This window comes from Dendrobates tinctorius, unplaced genomic scaffold, assembly GCF_039654945.1.
Source record: "Dendrobates tinctorius isolate UK_male_01 unplaced genomic scaffold, ASM3965494v1 ptg000079l, whole genome shotgun sequence".
NCBI classification, from domain to species: domain Eukaryota; kingdom Metazoa; phylum Chordata; class Amphibia; order Anura; family Dendrobatidae; genus Dendrobates; species Dendrobates tinctorius.
Window position 1 is genome coordinate 9,118,014 of NW_027361747.1, and position 25,417 is coordinate 9,143,430.

The 25,417-nt window shown below is 48.9% G+C and overlaps 1 protein-coding gene across 3 annotated transcripts in view; it reads right to left on the minus strand.

The window, feature by feature from the left end:
* The window catches only part of NFXL1 (nuclear transcription factor, X-box binding like 1), a 236,301-nt gene that overhangs the window by 181,558 nt on the left and 29,326 nt on the right, over positions 1–25,417 (minus strand). For all 3 annotated transcript variants that reach the window (XM_073583468.1, XM_073583466.1, XM_073583467.1), the window contains exons 5-10: positions 16,312–16,442; positions 9,958–10,136; positions 8,134–8,295; positions 6,110–6,210; positions 5,520–5,634; positions 5,296–5,420 (exon numbers count right to left, since the gene is read on the minus strand). In XM_073583468.1, the coding sequence (XP_073439569.1) occupies positions 5,296–5,420; positions 5,520–5,634; positions 6,110–6,210; positions 8,134–8,295; positions 9,958–10,136; positions 16,312–16,442 (813 nt within the window). The remainder of the gene's footprint in view (positions 1–5,295; positions 5,421–5,519; positions 5,635–6,109; positions 6,211–8,133; positions 8,296–9,957; positions 10,137–16,311; positions 16,443–25,417) is intronic.

Consider the following 25,417-nt stretch of genomic DNA (forward strand, 5'->3'; position numbering starts at 1 on the left):
AAGGACTTGGGCACCGCTACCGCACTGTGCTGAAGCAAGTAGCTAAATTTAGGGAGTAATATCATTTTAATCAGATTAATGCGGTCAGCCACAAACAATGGGAGCCTACTCCAGGATGCAAATTTCACTCCAACTAGTTCCAACAATGGGTTGGACATTAAGTTGTAGATCAAGCGTACTATTGTTAGATATATGGATGCCCAAATATTTAAAACTAGATGCAGTAGGTAGCGAGGAGAGAGCCTCCAGCTGGGGCATTGGGGCATGGGAAAGGGGTAACAGGGCAGACTTCTCCCAATTTATATATAAACCTGAATATTTACTGAATCTATCTATAAGGGATATTACCTGTGGCAAAGTTTCTTCCACATCATTCAAGAATATCACCATATCATCGGCATAAAGGCCTATGGTATCTACCTGACCTGCTATAACTATACCTCGGATGTTAGGGGAGGACCTTATACGTATTGCTAGTGCCTCTATCGCAAGGGCGAAGAGGGCCGGGGAATGAGGGCAACCCTGACGGGTCCCCCTATGCAATGCGAAAGACTCAGATATAGAATTATTTATTATAATACGGGCCTTGGGTTTCATATATAGTACTTTGATCCATGTTATAAATTTATTGCCAAAGCCATACCTTTGCAAACATGCAGAGAGGAAAGGCCATTCAAGAGAGTCAAAAGCCTTGGCAGCATCCAACAATGCCAATGTCCATTTGTTGTCTGGCATTAGGGAGCTATATTGGACTATTGACTGGACTCTTCTGATGTTAATGGAAGTACTCTTACCAGGCATAAAGCCCGTTTGATCAGGATGATATAAGATTCAATATAATTGAATTCAGTCTAGTAGCTAGAATCTTGGTGAAAATATTATAGTCCACATTCACTAGCGAAATGGGACGATAGGATCCACATTCCAAAGGGTCCTTCCCCTCCTTCCTCAGCACTATGATGTTAGCCTCGTAAAAGGACTCAGGCATAGAATTCCCTTCCCAAATTCCCCGAAATACCTTCACCAAAAGTGGCGTCAATATATCTCGGTACTTCCAATATAATTCAATAGGGAACCCATCAGGTCCAGGGGCCTTCCCAGAAGCCATGTCTGTCATGGCCTTTTCTATCTCCTCTGCAGTGAACACAGCGTCCATAAGGGCCCGCTGCTCAGGATCTAATGTGGGGAATGATACATCAAATAAATAGTCTAGGCACCCCAAAGTGTCAAAGTCACTTTTAGATTCAAATAATGACCTTAGTATTCCTGAAAACAGCCAAGAATCTCCTCGGTCGAAGACAACAGTATACCATCTGCCCTACGAATCTGTAATATCGTGTTGGAAGTGTTATGTTGTCGCACCAGATAGGCCAAAAATTTGCCCGTCTGGTTCCCCAATTCGAAATAGGATTGACGAGTAAAGAATAGTTTACGTTTAGATTTAGTGTCCACAGGCTGAGTATATAACCTCTGGGCAGCCAACCACTCACTCCTGTTCCCACTGGTTTGGTTAGATATATATGTAGCCTCTGAATCTTTCAGTCGTTGCTCCACCTCATCATCCCTCTCCGAAGTTACCCGCTAAATATAAGAGATCGTGGAGGACAAACAGCCCCTCAGATGCGCCTTAAGGGCATCCCAAAATAAATTAATATCTTGAGGTTCCGGGTGGGACGCGATGAAACAGTGGAACTGACCAATCGTTCTGTCTGGGGGTCCCATCAATTTTAACCAGAAAGGATTCAACTTCCAAGCTATCCCTTGGTTTACGTGACCATATTTGAGTTTAAGGATAACCGGACGATGGTCTGAGATCCCCCTGCTTCCATGTTCTATATCAGTCACCCACATTGCCAGACCGGTAGAACCAAATATGTAGTCTATGCGTGATAGAGAGCGTTTAATGGATGAGTGGCAGGTATATTCCCTTAACTCAGGGTGACACCCTCCACAAATCCAACCACCCGCCACCCCCCATGAATAATGACAACGGGGTTGTAGCCGGTGGAGAGGACCCCCCAGTCGCTCCATCATCCAACCTTAATTTATCGAGACAATTGTTCATAACCATGTTAAAGTCTCCCATATAAATAACATCAGCGTCTGGGTAATTAATCGCAAAACTCATTGCCTTCTGCTGAATGATATGCGGGCCGGGGGAGGATTATAAATACATAAGACCACATATTTCCTGGTATTTATCATTGCATGGACAAAAATAAAACAACCCTCAGGGTCCCTCCGAATCTCCCTAGCTTCCCATCTAACATCTTTATGTACCAACAGTGAGACCCCTCTTGAGTAGCTGGTGTGGAATGTATGGACAGACCATTGTACCCAAGGCTTCTGTACGCACCGCGCTGTATCCCTAGTCAGGTGTGTCTCCACCAAGGCCACAATGTGAGGGCGATAATGTCTGATCTGTGAGAAAACCCTCGATTTTTTTTTTTTTTTTTTTTTTTTTTTTTTTTTAGAGGTTTTTATACCCCTCACATTCCATGTCATGCATATCAACTCCGACCCCATGTTTTACTCCGCTGAATATAATGCATAATATTACCCGGGCAAAATTTAGAGACATCACCTAGAAACTGAAATTGTTGTCGACTGCGATGACCATCTAAAAAATACAAAAAACCACAGTGGAAAAAAAAAAAAAAAGTAAAAAAACAACTAACAACGCGGGAGCAGAGTCCTGTACTCCCATCACAAAGCAAACTAGGGGATACCATCACTGAATTCAGTGTCCGGTATTGTTGGGATCTTGGACGCTTTCGAATAGAGCTCCAATCAGCCGATTAATAGAAAAAATACCAACTGGCCATAGATAGGTTAGGATTCCTTTGCAGCAAACCCTTTGGGAGACCGCAGCCACTCCGCCGGATCTGTAAAAATTAAAGTAGAACCCTCGTGGACCACCCGGAGCCGGGCCAGGCAAATCATTGAGTACATAACATTCCTCTCCCGTAGATGTCTTTTGACCTCCGTAAACTGTGCCCGTTGTTTCTGGAGTTCCATAGGGAAGTCTGGGAAAATCGAAATCGTGGCATTGTTGAACTTGATAGGACTCCTGTCTCGCCAGACGCAGAGCCACATCTCTATCCCTGCAGTTGAGGAGACGCGCCAGAAAAGGTCTAGGTGGGGCTCCAGGAGGTAGAGGCCTAGTAGGGAACCAGTGAGCCCTTTCCACCGCAAAGATAGGGGAGAATTCATCTCCCAAAGTGGTTTAAAGCCAATCTTCTAGGAATTGCTCCAGATATTGTCCTTCCGAGCGCTCCGGTAGACCAACAATTTGAATGTTATTCCGACGCATCCTATTCTCCAGGTCATCTGCTTTTTGCCTCCACGCGTTCATAGAGCCTGCCACCTTCATTAGTTTGGCTTCCATGGGTGTAATGGCATCTTCTACCTGGGATACCCGCGCTTCCACCTCTGTAATGCAGCCCTTCATGGCTTGCACGTCTTGTCGGAGGCGTCCAACCTCGGTGTGTACGTCCTCTATATTCCCAGACAGAGACATCCTGGTTAAGGAGATGGCCTGCATGAGTTGTTCAGATGCCTGCTTAAGGGTTAATTCTTCTTGCTCACTGGGGCGGTTCTTACGCTGTGACTGTGAAGGATTATTTTGAACCTTCAGCATGGTCCACTCTGGCATATTCCTTCAGCCTTTCAGCCGCTGTTCCAGACCCCTTGGAACGACTCATTTTAATAGCAATGGGGCACAGCCGGATATCAGGGACAGCACACTCCGGAGTCCCCTGGGTCGAGGTTAAAATGGAGTAAGATTATCAGATGGTGGCTGCAGGGTTTCAGGAGCAGCACAGACCCACGATGTCACACAGGGAAGCAATGTCCAGCACCAAGCGGCAGACAAGGGCCCTTATAGCCCAGGGAGAAGTCCCCAGCACCCCACAGGGACAGCAGTCTGAGAGGGAGGGATCCAAGTCCCTACAGTAATGACGCTGGCAGGCCAAGTGACGTAGCAAAGAGGGGGAGCGGGGCCCAATCTTTCAGGGCACTCACCGCTTGCCCCTCACAAATATTCAGGATGTCTGTTCACCGTCCTCCAGCGCAACAGGGATGGGAACCCGGCGCCGCAGCTCTCACAGGCAGAGCGCGTGCCTCCAAGATGGCTGTCGCCCCATGCAGGCCCCGCCGGCCGCCCCGCTCTCCACAGCCTCACCGCACTCCGGATTCCAGCCCCGCACTCCCGCGGGGGGCCAGGAGCACCACAGAGTCCAGGGGGGTCCAAAAAAGCAGCGACCGCGCCGCCGAGGTAAGGGTCCGCAGGCCAGATATGACCAGGATGGCAGGAGCTCCCTTCAGACGCGTCCTCTCACGCCGCTACATAGCCACGCCCCCCAGGATTTTATACCTTTATGGCATAATGTGTTATCAATGGTTTTCTTGGTGACTGTGATCCCAGGTGCCTTGTGATCATTTACAAGTTCCCCCAATGTAGTTGTAGGCTGATCTCTCACCTTCCTCATGATCAAGGATACCCCACGAGGTGAGATTTTGTATGGTGCTCCAGATCGACGTCGATTGACAGTTATTTTGTATTTCTTCCATTTTCTTACTATTGCTTCAACTGTTGTCTCCTTCTCACCCACCGTCTTACTTATGGTTTTGTAGCCCATTTCAGCTTTGTGCAGGTGTATGATCTTGTCTCTGACATCCTTAGAAAGCTCTTTGGTCTTGCCCATGTTGTAAATATTAGAGTTTGACTGATTGAGTCTGTGGACAGGAGTATTTCATAAAGGTGACTATGTAAGACAGCTGTCTTTAATGCAGGTAACGAGTTGATTGGGAGCATCTAACTGGTCTGTAACCAGAACTCTTAATGGTTGGTAGGGGATCAAATACTTATTTCTCACTGAAAAATGCAAATACATTTATATAACTTATACAATGTTATTTTCTGAATTTTATTTTTGATATTCTCTCAATGTTAAATTAAGCTACCATTAAAATTGTAGACTGTTCAGGTCTTTTCCAGTGGGCAAACTTACAAAATCAGCAGGTGATCAAATAATTATTTCCCCCACTGTACATATAGCCATACGCTGTACATACAGCCATATGTTTGGTGGCATCAGAGGTGAAGCCTAAAGAATATGATCTGTAAAACCATGGCTCAACGTTCTATAACTTCTACATCCATTAATAATAACAAACTGCTCTATTATCTGGAAATTCTTATATTAAATAGTCATTAATGAAAATGCTTCTTACATCACTGTAGGAAAGCCAAAAAAAACAATTAGATGAAAATTGGTGCAAATGTTAACCTACCTGTCTGCACGTCTCACAGGGGCCTCTATGGCAGCGCTGAGAACACTTGTGCATCCCGCACTCCAGCACCTTGTCACAGCTGTCACCACAAGTAGAGACATCTTCTGTACAGGGCAAGGTGTATTCTGACGGAGAAAAAACAAGCTTGTAAATATTCCGGGAGCAAACATAATCCAATAGACACAGAATAGATACAGAATTCTTCTTATCTATCAGAACCGTACTTGTTTTTCCACATGGACACAATCGATTCCCGGAACGAGGGCACTGCCCGCAAGGTCCAGCATGGCAAACCTGTTCACAGGTGTGGTTCCCGCAAGGTAAAATTTTCCCACAGACCTGAAATAATAAGTAAAATGTATCAATGCCTCTGTACGATTGGTAAACATCACTATATGCAAGTCAAATAGAAACCCTAACGTAATACAATGCATGTGCTACTTGTGATGCATTATGGCTGTAGAGAAACTTCATATCTCTGCAAGGTAAGGAGAAAATTATAAAAGAGGCTATCAGTTTTGAAAACGCCCAAATCACAAGAAACAGGTCCCAGGAAATGACTGTATGGGATCCCCATTGTCGACACCTCTCTGATGCAAGTATCATTGGGAGAAGTAAAAAAATATCGGAAATCTTCAGTTTTATCACCCTGATGTGATGAAAAGAGTAATGTCTTCTCATATAAAGCTGTTTTGCAAATTTGAAACTCACGAAAACATTTCTTTACGAAAAGCAAATGGAAGCATGCAATGTACAATCCTGCATATGAATATTGCTGAGCAACATGTAATCTAGTGGTGGTGTAAGGACTCACAATATCACACTGCCATGTCGGGCTGGCACATAACCGTTCAGCAACCTTTCTCCTACACAGGCATTGTTGCTTGCTGACTCTTGGGCACGGCAGACAGTCTCCTGAAAATAGAAGTTAGACATCTTGCATGTTTTATTGGAAATTGCCAGATTGTCCACAATAATGCCAGAGTACAAAGAAAGCAGGCCGGGATTCACACTAGCTTCCACGAGCCTTGTAGGAAGCAAATGTTTTGAAATGATCACCAGAGTCTCTATAGGCCGATAGCAAAAAGTGTTTAAAGGGGTCCAAAAGTGGCTAGATAGAAGGGATCATCGTAAAATAAAAAATAAAATCCTATTTATTTCTCCAAACCCCCATTGTCACTCCTGCTCTGCTGCTGACTGTTTCCACCATGACCAGAAGTGAGAACATTGTGTCTGTACAGTTATCTAACTACTGAGATAACCGACTGTCAGCGACTGATGGATGTGAAGACATCTCAGCAGAAGTAATTATGTCCCGTCTGTAAGGGGTACTTCACACTAAGTGAGATCGCTGATGCGTCACCGATTTTGTGACCTCGCCAGCGATCTCGTTACGTGTGACACTTAGCAGCGACCAGGCCCCCGCTGCGATGTTGCTCGAATGTCCTGGGCCATTTTTTGATCGCTGGTGTCCCGCTGGCCAGTGCACATCGCTGTGTTTGAAACCGACGAGCGGCCTCGTTAGCGACTCAGAAATCATGGACGCAGGCGGGAGTCGTCAGAATCGCTGCTGTGTGACACTAAACAACGCACTAGCGATCCCGCCGAGATTGTTGCTGCGTCGTTGGGTAAATTTGACTGTTTGGCAGCTTACTAGCGACCATTTAGCGACACACCAGCGATCCTAACCAGGTCGTATCATTGTCGGGATCGCTGGTGCGTCACTTAGTGTAATGGTAGGCATCTGACCTTGTGGAGGCTTCACGTGATTGCATGGATGGGATGTGTCAATACTGCTGGACACCACAGGAAAAACGTCGCTGGACTGGGCGTACTTTGGGGATGTAAGTAACACTGCTTTACAAAAATTCTTTGAATTTGGTCCCTTAGTAAAAGGGGTGGAAAACCCATCTTAAGCAGACCAGAGGTGTCACATCTCATGCGCTCACCCTGCAAATAAGTTTATCATCTCGTTGTTTGCTGCATAAGAACATGGCCACACAGATTACTTGGACATGGATACACCCAGATGGATAACAGTACTTCTTTATGCAGGGGTCCCAGAGCCCCTCTGTGACAGACTTGTTCATGAGTAGATTACACAATTCTTCACTTCCAGCTACATTTAAAAATAGAAATGTTTTGGAAATACTGTGCGTCCTTCATAGGGCTGCGCATCAAATAGGGAGCACAAGGTACAATTTCCAGCCTGGCTGGGAATATCATTGTAAAGTAATCTAAGCAGGCATGTGGTCAGTGGCGCACCACAAGCACAGATTACTTGCCATGGTTAGCGTTCTTTCAAATGAGACGACTGGCGAGGCTTGATGAAGGACGCAACGTACATCCGAAAAGTGTCTGTCCTACTTATACAAGAACAAGAAGAAGGCAGAAGATGGTCAATCAGGAGTTCTGTACAGATGGGGGGAGTTTATCTCAAATCCAGCACAAGATACTGTACATGCAGACTGACAAGGATTGTGCTGCAGGTTTAACCCAGTGTATGAGGAAATGTCTGCAGAAGTATGAGCATATTGCGAATCTGAACGTGCAAGCCATGGTTAGATTTCGCAGATTTTTTTTTTTTTTAAATTTTTTAATGCTACATATGAATGAGATTTTCAAAAACCACATCCACATGTAATATACTTCAAATTTAACCTCAAAATTATAAAGAAATATTTGAAAATTTGCAAGTATCTTAGTCACCATTTTTAATTTCAGACACAACGTTTCAGGGGTATGCTCACATGGCGTGGGTTTCCAGCAGTGGATACTGTAGGTAAATACAAGAATAGGGCCTAAAGAATATGTATTAATCCAATGAATGCAAACTACCTTTATGACATGGATTTGCACACTTGTGTTGCCCACACAGCAGCATTCTCCCACATGGCTGCTGACAGGACCACTCTTTGGTGCTGCATCGTCGAGGAACAGGCTTTGCCTTCTTACAATAGCAAGTGGTGGTCACCATCTTTGGGCAAGGTGGACATGGACCTAAGAGAGAACAAAGTAGGCAACGTATTCATTTTATGTATTCTTACTGTAAAATTACTTAATGAGTTTTAATTGCAACTTCTAGCAGTATATGCATGAATGCTGAAGACTAGCTTATAGGGTACCCCCATCGTATCTCCATGAGCTATATCAGAAATGTCCGGCAGATGTGGGTCCACTCTCTGCACACCTACTTCAAATATTGCATTAAAGCACCACTCTTGCAGGTTTTTTTTTTATTATTTCATAGCTGGAGTGATAACACTAATAAATGTATATTCCTTGTTCTAGTATTATAGTCACCAACCGCTATCTTCAGATGTTTCCTGTGTCACTCCGGTTACACTTCAGAATCTTGTGACCGCAACATCTGATTGACCAGAAATCAGAGGTAAAGGTCACAAGCTCTGTGTAAGTTTATGAGAGCCTTTTTCAGGCTTTGCTCTTGCTCTCATAGACTTAGGCCGGTTTCACATTAGCGCTTTTTAAGCGCACGCACGGCCGGGGGTAGCTCCGCCCCCGAGCCGGCTCTCTGCCCGGCGTGCCCGCCCCTTGCTTGTAGCGCCGCCTCCTAGCGCACAGCGGCGCACCCTATCTTTAGCATAGGGTGCGCAGATCGTGCGCAGGCCGTGCGCTAGTTGCGCTTTGACCTGCGCTGCGCACTTTTGACGGTGCGCCGTGCGCGCCAAAATCAAACTTTTCGGATTTTGGCGCGCACGGCGCACCGTCAAAAGTGCGCAGCGCAGGTCAAAGCGCAACTAGCGCACGGCCTGCGCACCCTATTCTAAAGATAGGGTGCGCCGATCGCAGGCGCCGCTGTGCGCTAGGAGGCGGCGCTACAAGCAAGGGGCGGGCACGCCGGGCAGAGAGCCGGCTCGGGGGCGGAGCTACCCCCGGCCGTGCGTGCGCTTAAAAAGCGCTAATGTGAAACCAGCCTTACTACTTGGTGTAACTTCTGAAAGCGATCCGGCAGATCACAAACTGCTGGAGACCGACTGGAGTGGTGCCAATAAAAGATAAAGATGGCAGCTGGTGGGTATAATACTAGGGGCAGGGAACTTACATTAGTGGCACCACTCCAGCGGTAAAATAAAAACAAACAGCTGGAGTGGTGCTTTAAATTGGCCAGATCTCCATTAATTCTCGAAACGCAAAACTCTCCAAATCCCGCTGCAGTTAAGAGGAAGGTAGAACTAAGGCACAACGATGGGTCCTGGATGTTTAAATATCTGAATTTTTTTAGCATCTTTTTAAAGGGAGTCTGTCAGCACCAAGTTACTGCGCAAACCAGGTACAGGCACTCAGTGCTCCCCTGAGGTTTACAAGCAGTTCAGTGCACCTTCCCACCTCCTTGCCTTCTATCCATATCTGCCCTCCTCTTCCATGATTGATAGCTGCCTTTACAAGCAAGAGAGAAGGCAGAAGGTGCACTGAACTGTCTGGCCACACTAAGGAAGTACAAGCACATGTGCTTGGTTTGCTCAGTCATTTTGTGCAGACAGACTCCCTTTTAAGTGAGCTGAAGGAGGGACCAACAGGGTATTTATTCAAGGGATCACACAAACCATGATTAGTCTAGTAGATTACAAGCAGCCACCTCATTGTAGTTTTACATGCAGTGAAAATCTTTGCAGGTAAATAATGTCCGGTTCACCAGCTTACCTGGATGGCATAACAGCAGGCATTTGTGCCCACATGAGGGCTTAAATTCTTTTTCACAGACTTGTCCACAGGAATGAGGGACAAGCCACGGGTCTAAAGGGGGGTCTTCTACCTTTTCACAGTAACAGTAATACCTGGCAGGGGTCTGTGATCGCTTATATTCATATCGACATTTTGGGCTAAAAGATACGAGAAAAAGAGAGAAAGAAAAATATGAGAATTAAAAGTAAACATGGATTTTTGTGAGTACTCACCGTAAAATCCTTTTCTCCGAGACGCTCATTGGGGGACACAGAGACTGTGGGTGTGTGCTTCTGCCGTCTGGAGGCTGACACTAAGTATACAAAAAAAGAGTTAGCTCCTCCTCCGCCACATACACCCTCGCCCCCAGACCGGGCGTAACTCAGTTTAGTGCATAAGCAGTAGGAGAACGCGCCTTAAATTCAGGCAAGAAATTATACGTCTGGAAAAGGGACCACACTGATCCTTACATAAGGATTTGTATAACTAAAAATAAGCAAAAGCCAACTGGCTAGTAGGGTGGGTGCTGTGTCCCCCAATGAGCGTCTCGGAGAAAAGGATTTTACGGTGAGTACTCACAAAAATCCATGTTTCTCCTTCGACTCATTGGGGGACACAGAGACTGTGGGACGTTCTAAAGCAGTCCCTGGGCGGGATCTTAGCTCACCCAATCCATGCTATTTTGCGCCCCTGATTAGAGGTGCGCAACTGCTGCCTGGAGAATCTTTCTTCCCAGGCTTGCATCCGAGGATGCCTGGGTATGTACGTTATAATGTTTGACAAACGTATGCAAGCTGGACCAGGTAGCTGCTTTGCACACCTGTTCCGCTGAAGCTTGGTGTCGCAGTGCCCATGAGGCACCCACTGCTCGAGCCGAGTGTGCCTTGATCCCTGCCGGAACCGGCGTGCCACTGATTTCATAAGATTCTTGGATCGTCAGGTGAACCCATCTGGCCAAAGTCGCTTTGGACGCAGCGAGCCCCTTCCGCCGCCCTTCTGGGATCACGAATAGAGAGTCTGTCTGGCGGAAAGGTGCTGTCCTTGTCACATACCTCCTAAGAGCTCTTACCAGATCCAAGGTGTGCAATGCCTTTTCTACCCTGTGCACCGGTGCCGGGCAAAACGAGGGTAAAACAATGTCTTCGTTGATATGGAATGCAGAGACAACCTTCGGCAAGAAGGGAGGAGCTGGCCTTAAAACTACCTTATCCTTATAAAAAGTCAGGAACGGCGGCTTACAAGATAAAGCCGCCAATTCCGAAACCCGCCTAATAGACGTAATAGCTACCAGAAAAATGACCTTCCTGGACAGGTAAGGTAAGGAGACTTCTTGTAACGGTTCGAAAGGAGGCTCCTGAAGGGCCCTGAGCACCAAGTTCAGGTCCCATGATTCCGTCGGCGCCTTATAGGGGGGTACTAAATGTGCGACCCCCTGCATAAACGTCCTAACCTGCCAGACCGAAGCGACCTTTCGTTGGAAAAGCACCGACAGGGCCGAGATTTGCGTTCTGAGCGAACTCGGAGCCAATCCTGAGTCCAGCCCTGCCTGCAGAAAAGCCAGTACGTTGGGGATCGAAAAAACCAGAGGAGCCACTCCACGATCCCTACACCAACGGAAAAAAAACTTCCCAAGTCCGATGATATACTCTCGCCGAGGAAGGCTTTCGGGCACTCACCATCGTGGCCACCACATCGCGCCTGAATCCTGCCTGTGTTAACAGCCAAGATTCAATGGCCACGCCGTCAAACACAGGGCCCCTAAGTTCGGATGGTAGATCGGCCCCTGGGACAGCAAGTCCGGCCGATCTAGGAGACGCCAGGGTACGTCCACCACTAGCTGAACCAGATCTGCATACCAGGCCCGCCGAGGCCAGTCTGGGGCCAGCAGAATTGCTGGAACCTTCTCTCTCCTTAACTTTCTGATGACTCTTGGAAGCAGAGGTAGCGGGGGGAACAAGTACGGGAGACGAAACTGGCTCCACGGAAGCACCAGAGCGTCTGCTGCGATTGCCTGCGGGTCGAGGGATCGAGCGACGAACCTTTGTACTTTGGCGTTCTCTCTGGATGCCATAAGGTCCACGTCTGGTGTCCCCCACCGTTGGCAGATCTGTTGAAAAACCTCGGGGTGCAGGGACCATTTCCCTGCCGCGACCCCCTGTCGGCTGAGAAAATCTGCCGCCCAGTTTTCGACTCCCGGAATGTGCACTGCTGAAATTACCACGTGGTTCTTCTCGGCCCAACGCAGTACCAGCCCAACCTCGCGCATGGCTGCTTGGCTGCGCGTGCCCCCTTGATGGTTTACATACGCTACTGCTGTAGCATTGTCCGACTGAATGCGCACCGGCCGGTGTCTCAGCAAACACTGAAACTGTTGCAGGGCCAATCGTATTGCCCGTATCTCCAGAATGTTGATCGGGAGAATTACCTCCTGAATGGACCACCGCCCCTGGGCTGTGTGACTCTGGAAAACTGCTCCCCAACCCTGCAGGCTTGCATCGGTCGTCACCACCAACCACTGTTCCGGGGGAAAGGGTTTCCCCTGGACCAGAGACGAGTCGCGAGTCCACCATCGGAGTGATCGTCGGACCAGCGGAGACAAATTGCACCGATGACTGAGGGATAGCAGCCTTCGGTCCCATGCTGACAAGAGCGCATGCTGAAGCGGACGGAGATGGAACTGGGCAAACGGGATTGCCTCCATCGCCGCCACCATTCTGCCCAACACACTCATGCCGTACCGGATGGATCTGGAGCCCGGCTGTAGAAGGTTCCGTACCCCCTGTTTGATCCTTCGCGCCTTGTCCTGAGGGAGGATCACCAGCCCCCGGGAGGTGTTGAAAACCATGCCTAGGAACACGATTCTCTGGGCTGGAACCAAGGACGACTTGTTCCGATTGATCAACCAGCCTAGACGGGCCAGGGTATCCAGCGTGATACTGACATTCTCCTGGCACGCCTGAAACGACGGCCCCTTTACCAAAAGGTCGTCCAGGTAAGGTAGTACCGTTATGCCCCGAGCATGCAGTATGGCCATAACCACCGCCATTATCTTCGTAAAGACTCTGGGGGCAGTGGCCAGACCGAAGGGCAGAGCAACAAATTGAAAATGTCGCCCTCCGATCGCAAAACGCAGGAACCTCTGGTGTGGAGGAAAAATCGGAATGTGCAGATATGCATCCTGCACATCGATCGAGGCTAGGAACTCCCCTGGATCCATGGCTGCAATGACCGAACGGAGGGATTCCATCCGGAACCGCCTGACTCTGATGAATTTGTTCAGGATTTTTAGATCCAGTACTGGCCTTACTGTCCCGTCTTTTTTGGGGACCGAAAACAGGTTGGAGTAAAAACCTTGTGTCTCTTCGCTTTTCGGCACTGGGACAATGACCCCGTTGCGCTGTAGTGTCATTATGGCCTGTAACAAACCCTCCGCCTGCGATTCTGTTCCGGAAAGCCGGGAACGGAAGAATCGCCGTGGCGGGAGTCCGACAAACTCTATCTTGTACCCGGACGATATCAATTCTGCCACCCAAGCGTCGCGTGCCACTGCGACCCAAACGAGGCTGAACCTTAGTAGGCGTCCGCCCACTCTGTCGTCCGTAGGTACGAAGCGCCTTCGAGTCATTTTGCTGGAGGCTTTTGGGATCTGGCCCCCCTCGTTCTGGGCAAACGGCCTCGGCCTCTACCCAGCGGATTGGCTCTGTAAGAGGTTTGCCTTTCCCTAATCTGACCATCATTTGCGGAGGTGGATGCTCTGGCCGAAGTCCCCCTCCAGGGGTTACGAAAGGGCCGAAAACGCCTCTGTGTCTGCCTGAATGCTGGCCAAGTCCTCTGCTGCGGGAGGAAACTACTCCTCCCCCCTGTGGCTTCTGAGATAAGCTTATCAAGCTTCTCACCGAACAACCGATTGCCCTGAAAAGGCAATGAGGTCAAGGATTTTTTAGAGATAGAATCCGCTTTCCACAATCTCAGCCATAATGCTCGCCTAACGGCGATCGCATTTGCTGCTGCCACAGCAGAACACTCGGCCGCGTCCAGAGAGGCGCTGACGAGAAAATCACTTGCCCCTGAAATCTGATTTGTCACCTCCAAGACCTCCGCAGGCAGATCTCTGTCTTGGAGGGCCTTATGCAGAGCGTCCGCCCATGAAACCATGGCCTTAGCCACCCAAGTAGCCGCAAAGGAGGGGGCCAGGGCCGACCCCGCTGCCTCATACACCGAGCGGGCAAGCCCCTCTATAAGGCGATCAGTTGGGTCCTTGATAGAAGAACCGCTGGGTATCGACAATAGCGATCTTGATGCTAAACGTGATACCGGTGGGTCCACTACTGGCGACTCCACCCATCCTTTATGGAGTTCAGGAGGAAACGGATACTTTGCTTGCAGCGCTTTTTGCATTGCAAAACGCTTATCCGGGTGTTCCCTATGTTTCTGGACTAGCTCCTCGAACTCCGGATGCGTGGCAAACCTTCTATGCGGTCGCCTGGTCTTCTTGAAGGAGACCTTGTGACCTGAGGCCGTGGACACATCGTCCTCGATCTCTAATGTCTGGTTGACTGCCTCAATGAGGCTGCCCACCGAGTCTTGGTATCCTAGGCTTTCTGGATTCCAGGCCTCCTCCTCCTCCTCGCCCTCATCCTGCTCGCTTCCTGAGCTCGGTGACGGGGAACGAGATGCCCTAATAGCCGCCGCCGAAGCCCCGGGGGGCCCGGCCGACGGGGAACGAGCTCTCTTGCCATGAGCTTGTCTGGTGCTGGAGCGGCCTCTAACGGTCGGAGGGTCCTGAGACGTGGACGAGCTGTCTTCCGCTGGCAGACCACCATCCTTGTCCCTGCCCGGGCCTCGAAGAGACTCAATTGCCCTTGTAAGGGACATCATAGAGTGTGATAAAGACACCGCCCATTCTGGGGGGTCCTGACCTCTGGGCTCTGCAACAATGGGGGGCTCCTGGGCTCGCTCCGACTCGCAGGCTTCACAAAATTTACCCGGCTGCGCCTTAGGCAGCCTGACCCCACAGGAAACGCAAACAGCGTATAGGAAAGAGTGAGCTTTCCCTTTGCCAGACATATTGCAAGGTAGGGTAGGAGGAGGAGGATAACCCCTTCCTTGACTACTAGTGCGGCACTCGAAACGGGGTTGCACTCACCCACCGGTAATGTCCCACCTTGCGTCTCTTCCACGGGGCGTGCGGCGTTACTCGCCGGGGCACTTGCGGCGCACTCCTGGAGATAGGCGGCGGCTTCCGGCCGCACTTCGGCGAGGAAATGCGAGGAGGGGGAGGGGGGCGGGAGCTCCCCGGTAACTGTGCGCGCCCGCCGCTCTCCGCCCCCGGAAGTTAGTGGGCGGGGCTTCCGGCTACCCCCGGAAGTCGGCGGGCGGGCGGGCGCGCGGAACCTCGGACCTCCCCATACAGCGGGGGTCGCGGCCGCCGACGGGGCTCTGGCCGCACTCCGCTCCCATTAACAAAGGTGAGCCGGGCCGCCGTGGGGGCTCTCTTGTGGTGCTCTCAACCCCATCCCTGGGCAGGGAGGGGGAGGCTACTGCACCGGGACGCTTCGATCCCTTGGCTCACCTGCGCCTCCAACTCCACCCCTGGTCTCACTACCTAGGGGTGGTAGGGGCATTAATGAATTCCCACGTTGCAGAAGAGGAACAACGTGGAGGATCACTCACACGTGCTCGCCCGTTGGGGTTCATGGGGAAACCGAATCCTCTTATCAGGATGCGTTGCCGCCTCTTTAAAAAATAACAAAGAAAAATGGTTGTCTGGGGAAAAGTCCCAGATGTGTCCCTCGGTGCGGGAGAGGAAACACGTGGAGGGCTACTCACACGTGGTCGCCCGTTGATGATTTGGGGAGATCGGACCCTCTCTATAGGATCCGTCGCCCCTATCTTATCTTCATAGAAAGGGAAGAGAAAAAAAAAAAAAAAAAAAACTAGTCTGGAGCTCCAGACTGCGTGTGCCTCCATCAGACACTAAGCAAAAAACTGAGTGACGCCCGGTCTGGGGGCGAGGGTGTATGCGGCGGAGGAGGAGCTAACTCTTTTTTTGTAAACTTAGTGTCAGCCTCCAGACGGCAGAAGCACACACCCACAGTCTCTGTGTCCCCCAATGAGTCGAAGGAGAAAAGGATAACAGCAAGAACCATATAATCTTCCTTGAACCCAATAACCACATTCACGGCTTTACTAAATCAGACACGACATTTCATGCGTATAACGTGTTCAACATACAACACTGTTATAAACTTATAATCAGAAAGAATAGATTCCGGAGAAGATTGCTTTTCATAGCTCATTACATATTCTCAGGATTTAAGTGCTCGCACTTACCAGGGCCAAGGATAATCTTTCTTTTCAAAGTCGTCATCTGTCAGTGAAGACACGAGGAATATGCTGTCCTTGGCCCACTTCTGGATGCACGGCATGTGGAATATGCAGTAACAGCCAAAGCAGCTCCAGACCTACAAACAAGACATGTAGCATTAGAGACAGACTATTGATCTCATATGGACAGACTCATTCATATATCAACACCAGCACAGGACGGAAGCTCGATGTTCGATGTTCAGAGAAAAGCTAATAGGATGGAGTGGTGGTACATACACCTAGCAGTGGTCAATGATACTACAGCCGTCTTATAGCACTCCACAACCGAGTCATTAAATGGAAGCTTTCATCAGAAAGTGACCTTTTGGTTAAATCAGGTTTTTGTGTTAAATGTATTATTTTTATTTCTTTGCCATTATTTGGGGGTTTTATTATTAAAATTGATTTCTTTTAGAATCTTTCCTATTGTTTCAAGAAACAACACATGTACATAGACACAATAGTCGTATCCCAGCCCTATCTTTTGTACTAAAAGCACATAATGAGCGTGTGTAAAGGGAGGGGAGCAGGATCAGCCATAACATCAACCATTGTGATTGATTGATCCTGTGTTATCAGTTATATGTAGAGGTGTTACCAATCATTGAGATCCTGCCTCTGCTGATAAGAAAACTCTTTCTGAAAGAACAGGAATTACGAGTCCAAAAAAGCGACAGTGGCCAGTGTGAAAATTGCAAGCTTACTAACTTTTTTTTCATAAAAAACAGTGCTATCAAAAAAACAGGGATTTTTGTGTGTACTCACCGTAAAATCCTTTTCTCCGAGCCAATCATTGGGGAACACAGGACCATGGGTGTTATGCTGCTGCCACTAGGAGGACACTAAGCAAATGCGCAAAGAAAATTGGCTCCTTCACCGCAGTATACACCCTCTGCTGGCTCTATCCTGAACCAGTTCGGTGCTAAAGCAGTAGGAGTTCACAGGTAGCCAACAAAGAATTCAACATGTCAAAAACACCAAGAACAACTACAAGCTAAAAAGCTAACAGGGTGGGTGCTGTGTCCCCCAATGATTGGCTCGGAGAAAAGGATTTTACGGTGAGTGAGTACACCCAAAAATCCCTGTTTCTCCTTTGCCTCATTGGGGGACAAAGGACCATGGGACGCCCTAAAGCAGTCCCTGGGTGGGAAACAGCACAACAGCTGAAACCTTAACTACCCAGCGATTAATCTGGTCTACAGATGCGCTACTGTCGATTGCAGAACTGGTCTGCCAAGGGCAGCATCTGAAAAGGCTTGAGAATGAATGTCGTAATACTTAACAAACGTGTGAAGATTGGACCAAGTTTCAGCCATGTAGACCTGCTGTACTAACGCCTGGTGCCGAAAGGCCCAGGAAGCCCTCACTGACTGAAGGGAGTTTACCATGAGCCTCTCCACATAGGCTGACATCTGACACGATAAGCTTTGTGAAGTGCAGAGCGGATCTTTTTGGCTATTGTAGCTTTTTAAGCAGGTAGGCCTTTTCTATGTCGCTCTGGAAACACAAAGAGGGAATCAGATTTGCGGAAATGCGCTGTTCTGGAAATGTATTTCATGAGTACTTTCGCCAAATTCAAAGAGTGGAGAGCTTTGTCAGTATGATGACCCAGAGCTGAGCAGGACGAGGGCAAGACTATGTCTTCATACAGATGAAGAGAAGAAATGACCTTAGACATGCAGGCTGGAAACGTCCTTAGCCCACCTTGCCCTGGTGAAAGACCAGAAACGGAGGTTTGCAAGACAGAGCCGCCAATTCAGAGACCCGCCTGCTGGATGTTACTACCCCGAGAAAAGCAACTTCCCAAGAAAGAAGGTTGAGTGATACGTCCTGCAGGAGTTTGAAGGGGGCCACTTGTAAGGCACCTGAGACCAGATTAACATCCAAGGGCTCCGAAGGCATCTTGTAGGGAGGAACAAGGTGCGGAACTCCATGTATGAAGGTGTTAACCTGAGATTTGGAAGGTATTTTTTGCTGTAACAGAATGGAGAATTTGAAAGAAGACAGTGCCAGGTTTGAATCAAATCCTGCTTGGAGAAACTCCAACACGGACAAAATAGCAAACACAAGCGGGGAACATCCATGGTTTTTTGTTTTTTTTTACACCAAGAGAAAAAAGGGGTCTTCCCAAATATGATGGTAAATACGCCTGTAGGTAAATTTCCGGGTGTTGACGATGATGGCGGACGCTACTTGTCACGAGCAACCAGCCTGGGCTAGAATCCAGGATTCAATGCCCAGGCTGTTAAGCTCAGCACTCTCGAGTTCTGGCGGTAAATGGGCACCTGAGAGAGGAGGTCTAGGCGGTCCGGTAACCGCCAGGGAACGCCGGCAACTACCAGTTGCACTAGTTCCGCGCACCACGATCAGCGTGGCCAGTCTGGTGCGGCGAGAATCACCAGGATACCCTTCGCCTTATTCTTTTGAATGACGCTTGGGATAAGCAGAAGCCGCCAAAAAATGTAAAATGGAAGCGAAGGTGATGGTACTGAAGCACCAGAGCTTCTGATTCGATGGCTAATGGATGTTGGGAGTGAGCAACGAATGCCGGAACTTCGGTGTTTAGCCTGAAGGCCATGTGATCCACATCTGGAGTACTCCAGCCCCCAGATGAAGGGACCACTCTCCCGAGGTCACACCTTGACAGCTGAGGGAATCTGCCGTCCAATTCTCTACTTCCGGGATATGAACTGACGGAAAGGCTGAATGGGGAGTCTTGACCCACCGCGAAATGTATGCTACTTCGAGCATCACTTTTCTGCACCATGTGCCCCCTTGCCATTAATGTACGCCCCCACTGTGGCATTGTCCGCCTGGATCCGAATGAGACAGCCGGCCAAAAGTCGATGGAAACAATGAAGGGCCATCCTGATTGCCCGAATCTCGAGGATATTGATTGGGGGACGCGATTCCTGAATGGACCAGCGTCCCTGGGCAGTATGGGATGGAAAAACGCACCCCAACCAGTGGACCGGAAGAAACAACGTTCCTTGACGCAGTGAGGATGTTGACGTCCACCTCCTGAGAGACCGCTAATCCGGGGGAACAGGCGAAAAAGGTGGTCCAGGGATGCTGGGTTAATGTCCCAAGCTGACGGTAATGCCTCAATAGAGGATGGAGATGAAGTTAGATAAATGGTATTGCCTCGATCAACACCACCAGTTTCCCAAGGACCTGCATACTGGACCGCAGGGAGTGGGGAGTGGCCGGGCTCCCCTGATCCACGTCGAGCTCTTTCCTGGAGGGGGAATAACCAACCCTCGTGGAAGACTACATAATCGGCGTCAATTTCTTTCCTGGAGGGAGAATTACGATCCCTCGGGGAAGAGTCTATGATCAACCCCAAAAAGGACTAGTCTAGATTCACTAGCCAACCCAGACGAGAGAGGGGAAGAGAGAGTGTCCACCGTGACAATGACACCTTCCGCACAGGCCTGCAGAGACAATCCCTTGATGAGGAGGTCGTTTAGGAAGGGTAGAATCACCACGCCCTGGGAGTGCAGAGCGGACATAACCGCATGGTTCAGATTTATTCGAAGCCACGCGTGCAGAGCAGAATGGGTTAGCAGTCCATCACCTTAACCACTCGGCCACGTCGTCCTTGAGAAAACGGAACTGCACGCGCCTCTGTCCTCAAAAGACGCGACTAAGAAGCATGTTGGCTGGGAAGACGCAAATTCTATTTTTGTGTCCAGGGGACACCAGATCTCTGACCCCTTGGTCTTAAATGACCGCCAGTGGGACCTGTTGAAAGAGCAGACAGCCGTCTACCCTGCCTGTGTCTTCCGGATACCGGAGTCATAGCGCAGAAAACATATGGGAAAAGGTACCCTTGGATCTGGACTGAAAGGACCTGTGTCTCCAGGAATGAGGGCTTGAATGCCAGTTTGAGTATCCCTATTCCTGCGTGGGGAAATTAGAGATTTCCTGGAAGAGGAGTTTGCTCGCCAATCCTGGAGCCCTTGGGGCTCTCCTGATGGTAACGACGTTAGCAGCTGTAAGTGCGACACAGCCGCATCTAGGGAGGCATGCACAGCATAATTACCGCCGGGGCAATCTGGTAAGCGAGACTGACCGCCTAGGGAGGTAGGTTAATGTCTTGATCAGACTTAGCTAGAGCTTCTACCCGGAATCGCCAGTCAGGGAAACTTCAATGCCTCTGAACAATGTCCGTAACTCAGGGTGGTTGGCAAAAAACCCTGTGAGAACGTTTGGTCCTATAGAAAGATACGGCTTGGTCCGGACTGCTGCGTCTACGTTCAGGATTTTATTAACCTCGTCAATGAGAGACTCTAGAGACTACTGGTAGTCTAGGGACTACGGCCACATCAGACTCGTATTCTGAGTCGTGTTAGCAGAAAGCCCCTGGTGAGGGGAAGCATGAAGCAGAGTCTGAGGACACCGAGGCATGAGTGTCAGGGGGGACGATTTCTAGAAGATTGTGTAACTTCTGCCGCAGTCCGGTATCCGTCTGAAGAGGACTCTCGTGAGGCGGAAGAATCTTACCCTTGGCCAGAGAGGCCATGTACTGTAATCAGAAATGAGGCCCATTAGGGTGGACTAGACCCACTAGGGTCAGCATTAGCAGGGGGCTCCTGTAGGCATAAGGGGTCGCAGGCTGCACAGACTGCCTTACGGTGTCTGTGTGGTAGTGCACTACGTGCTGTACTTGAGGTATACACCACTGTGTTTTAACAGACTTCTCAGATTACTTGAATGAGATATATTGCACATCTTTTGATGCTGCTGCGGGGAAGGGGTTAAGCGCTGTGTAGCAGCTTACCCAGGTCCTGAGTCCGTGCACCAGAGAAGGTAGTGTAGTCACACTGAGCATGAACTAGGATGATGTTTGGGGGATGTGCGTTGCCTTAGGTTAGCGCTGTCCTCAGCGCTGAATGCCGCCGGGTCGTATGCTGCAGCCGCTTCCGTGCCAGCTCATGAGGCGGTCGTGGAGGGAGCAAGATGGCCAACGAGAATCTCAGGGATGCTTCTCGTTCTGTGCGAGAAGCGCAAAGAAAGTGGGAGGAGGCACCACCGCGCATCATAGGCCGAAGCCGGGGTGCTCAATTTTCCGGCACTGGCCGACACCGATGCAAGAAATGGTCGGATGTCGCGCCCCCCCGCCCGCTGCAGGATGATCCCCCTTATGCCAGCGCCACCCCCCAGAATTGGGGGGGGTTCAAGAATAAGATGGCACTTCTCGTAAGAAACGAGAAGCGCCAGCAGAAGGGGACGGAGTCAGGGCCAGAGGGCAGGATGTGGCTGCAGCACTGCTCGCTCAGAGCGAGAGGCGCTTAAAAGATGGGCGGAGCAGCCGGGTGGGCGGAACGTGACCTACCCCGGTCAGAAGCCGGGCGCTAAATTTTCGGCCGCGGCGGTATCGTGGCAAAGAGTGATAACGTCGGCAGCTGGCGGCTTGGTGTAATAACCCCCTGGGGACCCGGACACATGAAAAGACCATCAGAGGAACCCCTATCTCACCCTGCCGACCGCAGGTGCTGCGCTGCTGAAAGGGGATGCAGCAGAGCTGGGTGCGTGAAGCAGAGCCGGGTGGGTGCCAAGGGCAGCATTTACCAGAACCTGGTTGTGGGCTGCACAGATCCTCCTCAATCAACTTTCCCTTTGATAGGGAGGTGGAGAGGTCTCGTTTGCCTCCAGTCACGTTGTGGTGCAATCCCGTAGAAAAAAAGATAAAAAAGTAAAAGGTAAAATAATAACGTTGGGGTCTGAAGCCAGACCCTAGTGCCTCCTACAGACACTAAGTAAGAACTGGTTCAGGATAGAGCCAGCAGAGGGTGTATACTGTGGAGGAGGAGCCAATTTTCTTTGTGCATTTGCTTGGAGTCCTCCTAGTGGCAGCAGCATAACACCCATGGTCCTGTGTCCCCCAATGAGGCGAAGGAGAAAAAAAAGATTTCCAAATATTTTTCTAAAAATACATGTACAACAAATCCTTGATTGAAACACTAGGTCATTTTCTGATGATAGCTTCACTTTAAAGGGAGTAGCCAACCATAACAACCTATCACCTAGCCACTGGATAAGTGATAAGTTGCTAATCGCTGAGACTTTCATCAATTCATGTTCACAATTTTACATCAGTATTTCTAAGCCAAAAATCAGGAGTGGATGATAAATCCAAAAGTGGTGACGTGTTTCTATTATACTTTTCCTCCGATTTCACTCCCGATTCTGGGATGCAAATAAACCACAATGTAGGTAACGTAACAAGTAGATAATCACCATGCACATACTGAATAACCTACCAATAAATATGAAGAACCACAAACCAATCAAAAATATTTATTAATATGAAAATATATAATTTTTATACATAAAGGTTAAAAACACATTAGAAATGGTGGGAGGCCATACACAATGAAAGTCCACAGTGAAACGTATAGAGAGTGTGTATGATATAAATAACAATGTTATATTCCCTAAACAATACTTATCTATAATAATAAATGCCCTAAGCAGCTTCCGGTTGTAACAACTTCCGTCCAGTTGTAACCGGTGACGTCACCGCACACCTCTTTCAATGTTAACCCTCAACACACACACTCCTCTCACCTTTCACCATCTCCACTCACTCTTTCACTCCACATACGACCCTTTCTCTCACTCCGTCTCTCATACTCACGCCGTCATCGCCGCTGATCCACGATCCCCGACATCTTCTTCCGCCGGCGCCATCCTGGATCCAGACGTCCTCCACGCCGGCGACATGTTCTTGCGGCGACGCCATTTTGGATCAGCGAAATCCCGCGATAGTCAAGATGGCGTCGCCGCAAGAACATGTCGCCGGCGTGGAGGACGTCAGGATCCAAAATGGCGTCGGCGAAATCTCGCGAGATTTCGCCGACGCCATTTTGGATCCCGACGGCATCCATGTCGGCGACATGTTCCTGCAGCGACGCTATTTTGGATCAGCGAAATCCCGCGATAGTCAAGATGGCGTCGCCGCAAGAACATGTCGCCGGTGAGGACGACGTCGGGATCCAAAATGGCGTCGGAGGAAACTCGTGACATTTCGCCGACGCCATTTTGGATCCCGACGTCGTCCACACCGGCGACATGTTCTTCCGGCGACGCCATCTTGAGTATCGCCCGGATTTCACGATACTCAAGATGGCGTCGCCGCAAGAACATGTCGCCGGCGTGGACAACGTCTGGATCCAGGATGGTGCCGGCGGAAGAAGATGTCGGGGATCGTGGAGCAGCGGCTATGACGGCGTGAGTATGAGAGACGGAGTGAGAGAAGAGGTCGTATGTGGAGTGAAAGAGTGAGTGGAGATGGTGAAAGGTGAGAGGAGTGTGTGTGTTGAGGATTAACATGGAAAGAGGTGTGATGCGATAGCATCGGGCCATAATCTAGTAGGTCTATATATAGATATAGCAGCAGGACCATTATTTATATAAATACATTCCAAATAGATGGATAAATAATAAGTAAAATAAAACCTCAGCAGACATCAAGGAATCAGGAATACCATACAAAGAGGGAAAAACACAAGATAAGAGACCCCAAGATTCTTATCCTTTGAGTCCTGTATTATTCCCGATTTACATGGTATGTCTGCTTCTTTGATGTCTGCTGAGGTTTATTATTTATTACCATTTTTAATGTGTTTTTAGCTTTTATGTACCCATAAAATTATACCTCTTATATTAAGAAATATTTCTGATTGGTTTGTGGTTATTCACGTTTATTGGAAGACTAGATGGTGGTCCGATTCTAACGCATCGGATATTCTAGAATATATATGCAGTTTATTTTTGAAGCTTTAATAATAATAATAACATAGTAACAAAGTTTTGAAGGCTGAAGGAAGACCTTATGTCCATCTAGTTCAGCCTATTTTTAGTGCAGCTGTTCTGCATTGTTGATCCTGGGGAAGGCAAAAAACCCACAGAGTAGAAGCCAATTTTCTCCATAGGGAAAAAAATTCCTTCCCCTAAGCTGGGTCAACAATCTACCTATAATATTCTGTTATTCGTAACCTTCTATACTGTTACTCACAAGAAAAGCATCCATTCCTTTCTTAAATTCATTCAGTGAGTTGGCCATCACCACTTCCTCAGGAAGAGAATTCCAGATCCTCACTGCTCTTACCGTGAAAAACCCTCTTCTATGCTGGTGCAGAAATTGTCTTTCCTCCAAACAAAGAGAATGCCCCCTTGTTCTTGTCACAGTCCTTGGTACAAACAGTTCATTGGAGAGATCTCTGTATTGCCCTCTGATATACTTGTACATATATATTAAGTCTCCCCTAAGTCTTCTCTTTTCTAGAGTAAATAGACCTAATTTTGATAACCTTTCTGGGTATTGTAGTGAACCAACTCCATTTATCATTTTAGTAGCGCCTTTGAACCCTTTCAAGTTCAGTAATGTCTTTCTTGAGCACCGGCGTCCAAAATTGCAAACAATACTCCAAGTGTGGTCTGACGAGTGATTTGTACAGAGGGAGAATTATGTTTTCATCTCGTGTCCACAGACCTCTTCTAATGCATCCCATGACCCTATTTGCTTTGGTGGCAGCTGCCTGACACTGGGCACTCCAATTTAGCTTCTTATTGACTAAGATGCCCAAGTCTTTTTCCATGTCTGATTTCCCCAGCAGTTTCCCATTTAGTAAGTAATTGTAGCATCTGTTTCTCCTTCCCATGTGCATAACCTTACACTTATCTGTGTTAAACCTCATTTGCCATTTTGGTACGCAATAATGCACCCCCCAATCCTGATATGTATGGTTCTCTCACCCCCAATCCTGATATGCCTGCTACCCCTCAACCCCCTATCCTGGTGTGCATGGTCCCCTGACCCCCCAATCCTGGAATGCATGGTCCTCTCACCCCCCAATCCTGGTATGCATGGTCCTCTCACCGTACATTCCTGGTATGCATGGTCTTCTTACTCCCCTTTCGGGGTATGCATGGTCCCCCCCCCCCCCAATCCTGGTATGCATGGTCATCTTACCCTCCTTTTGGGGTATGCATGGTCCCCTCACCCCCCTTTCGTGGCATGCATGGTCCCCTCACCCCCTTTTCTTGGCATGCATGGTCCCCT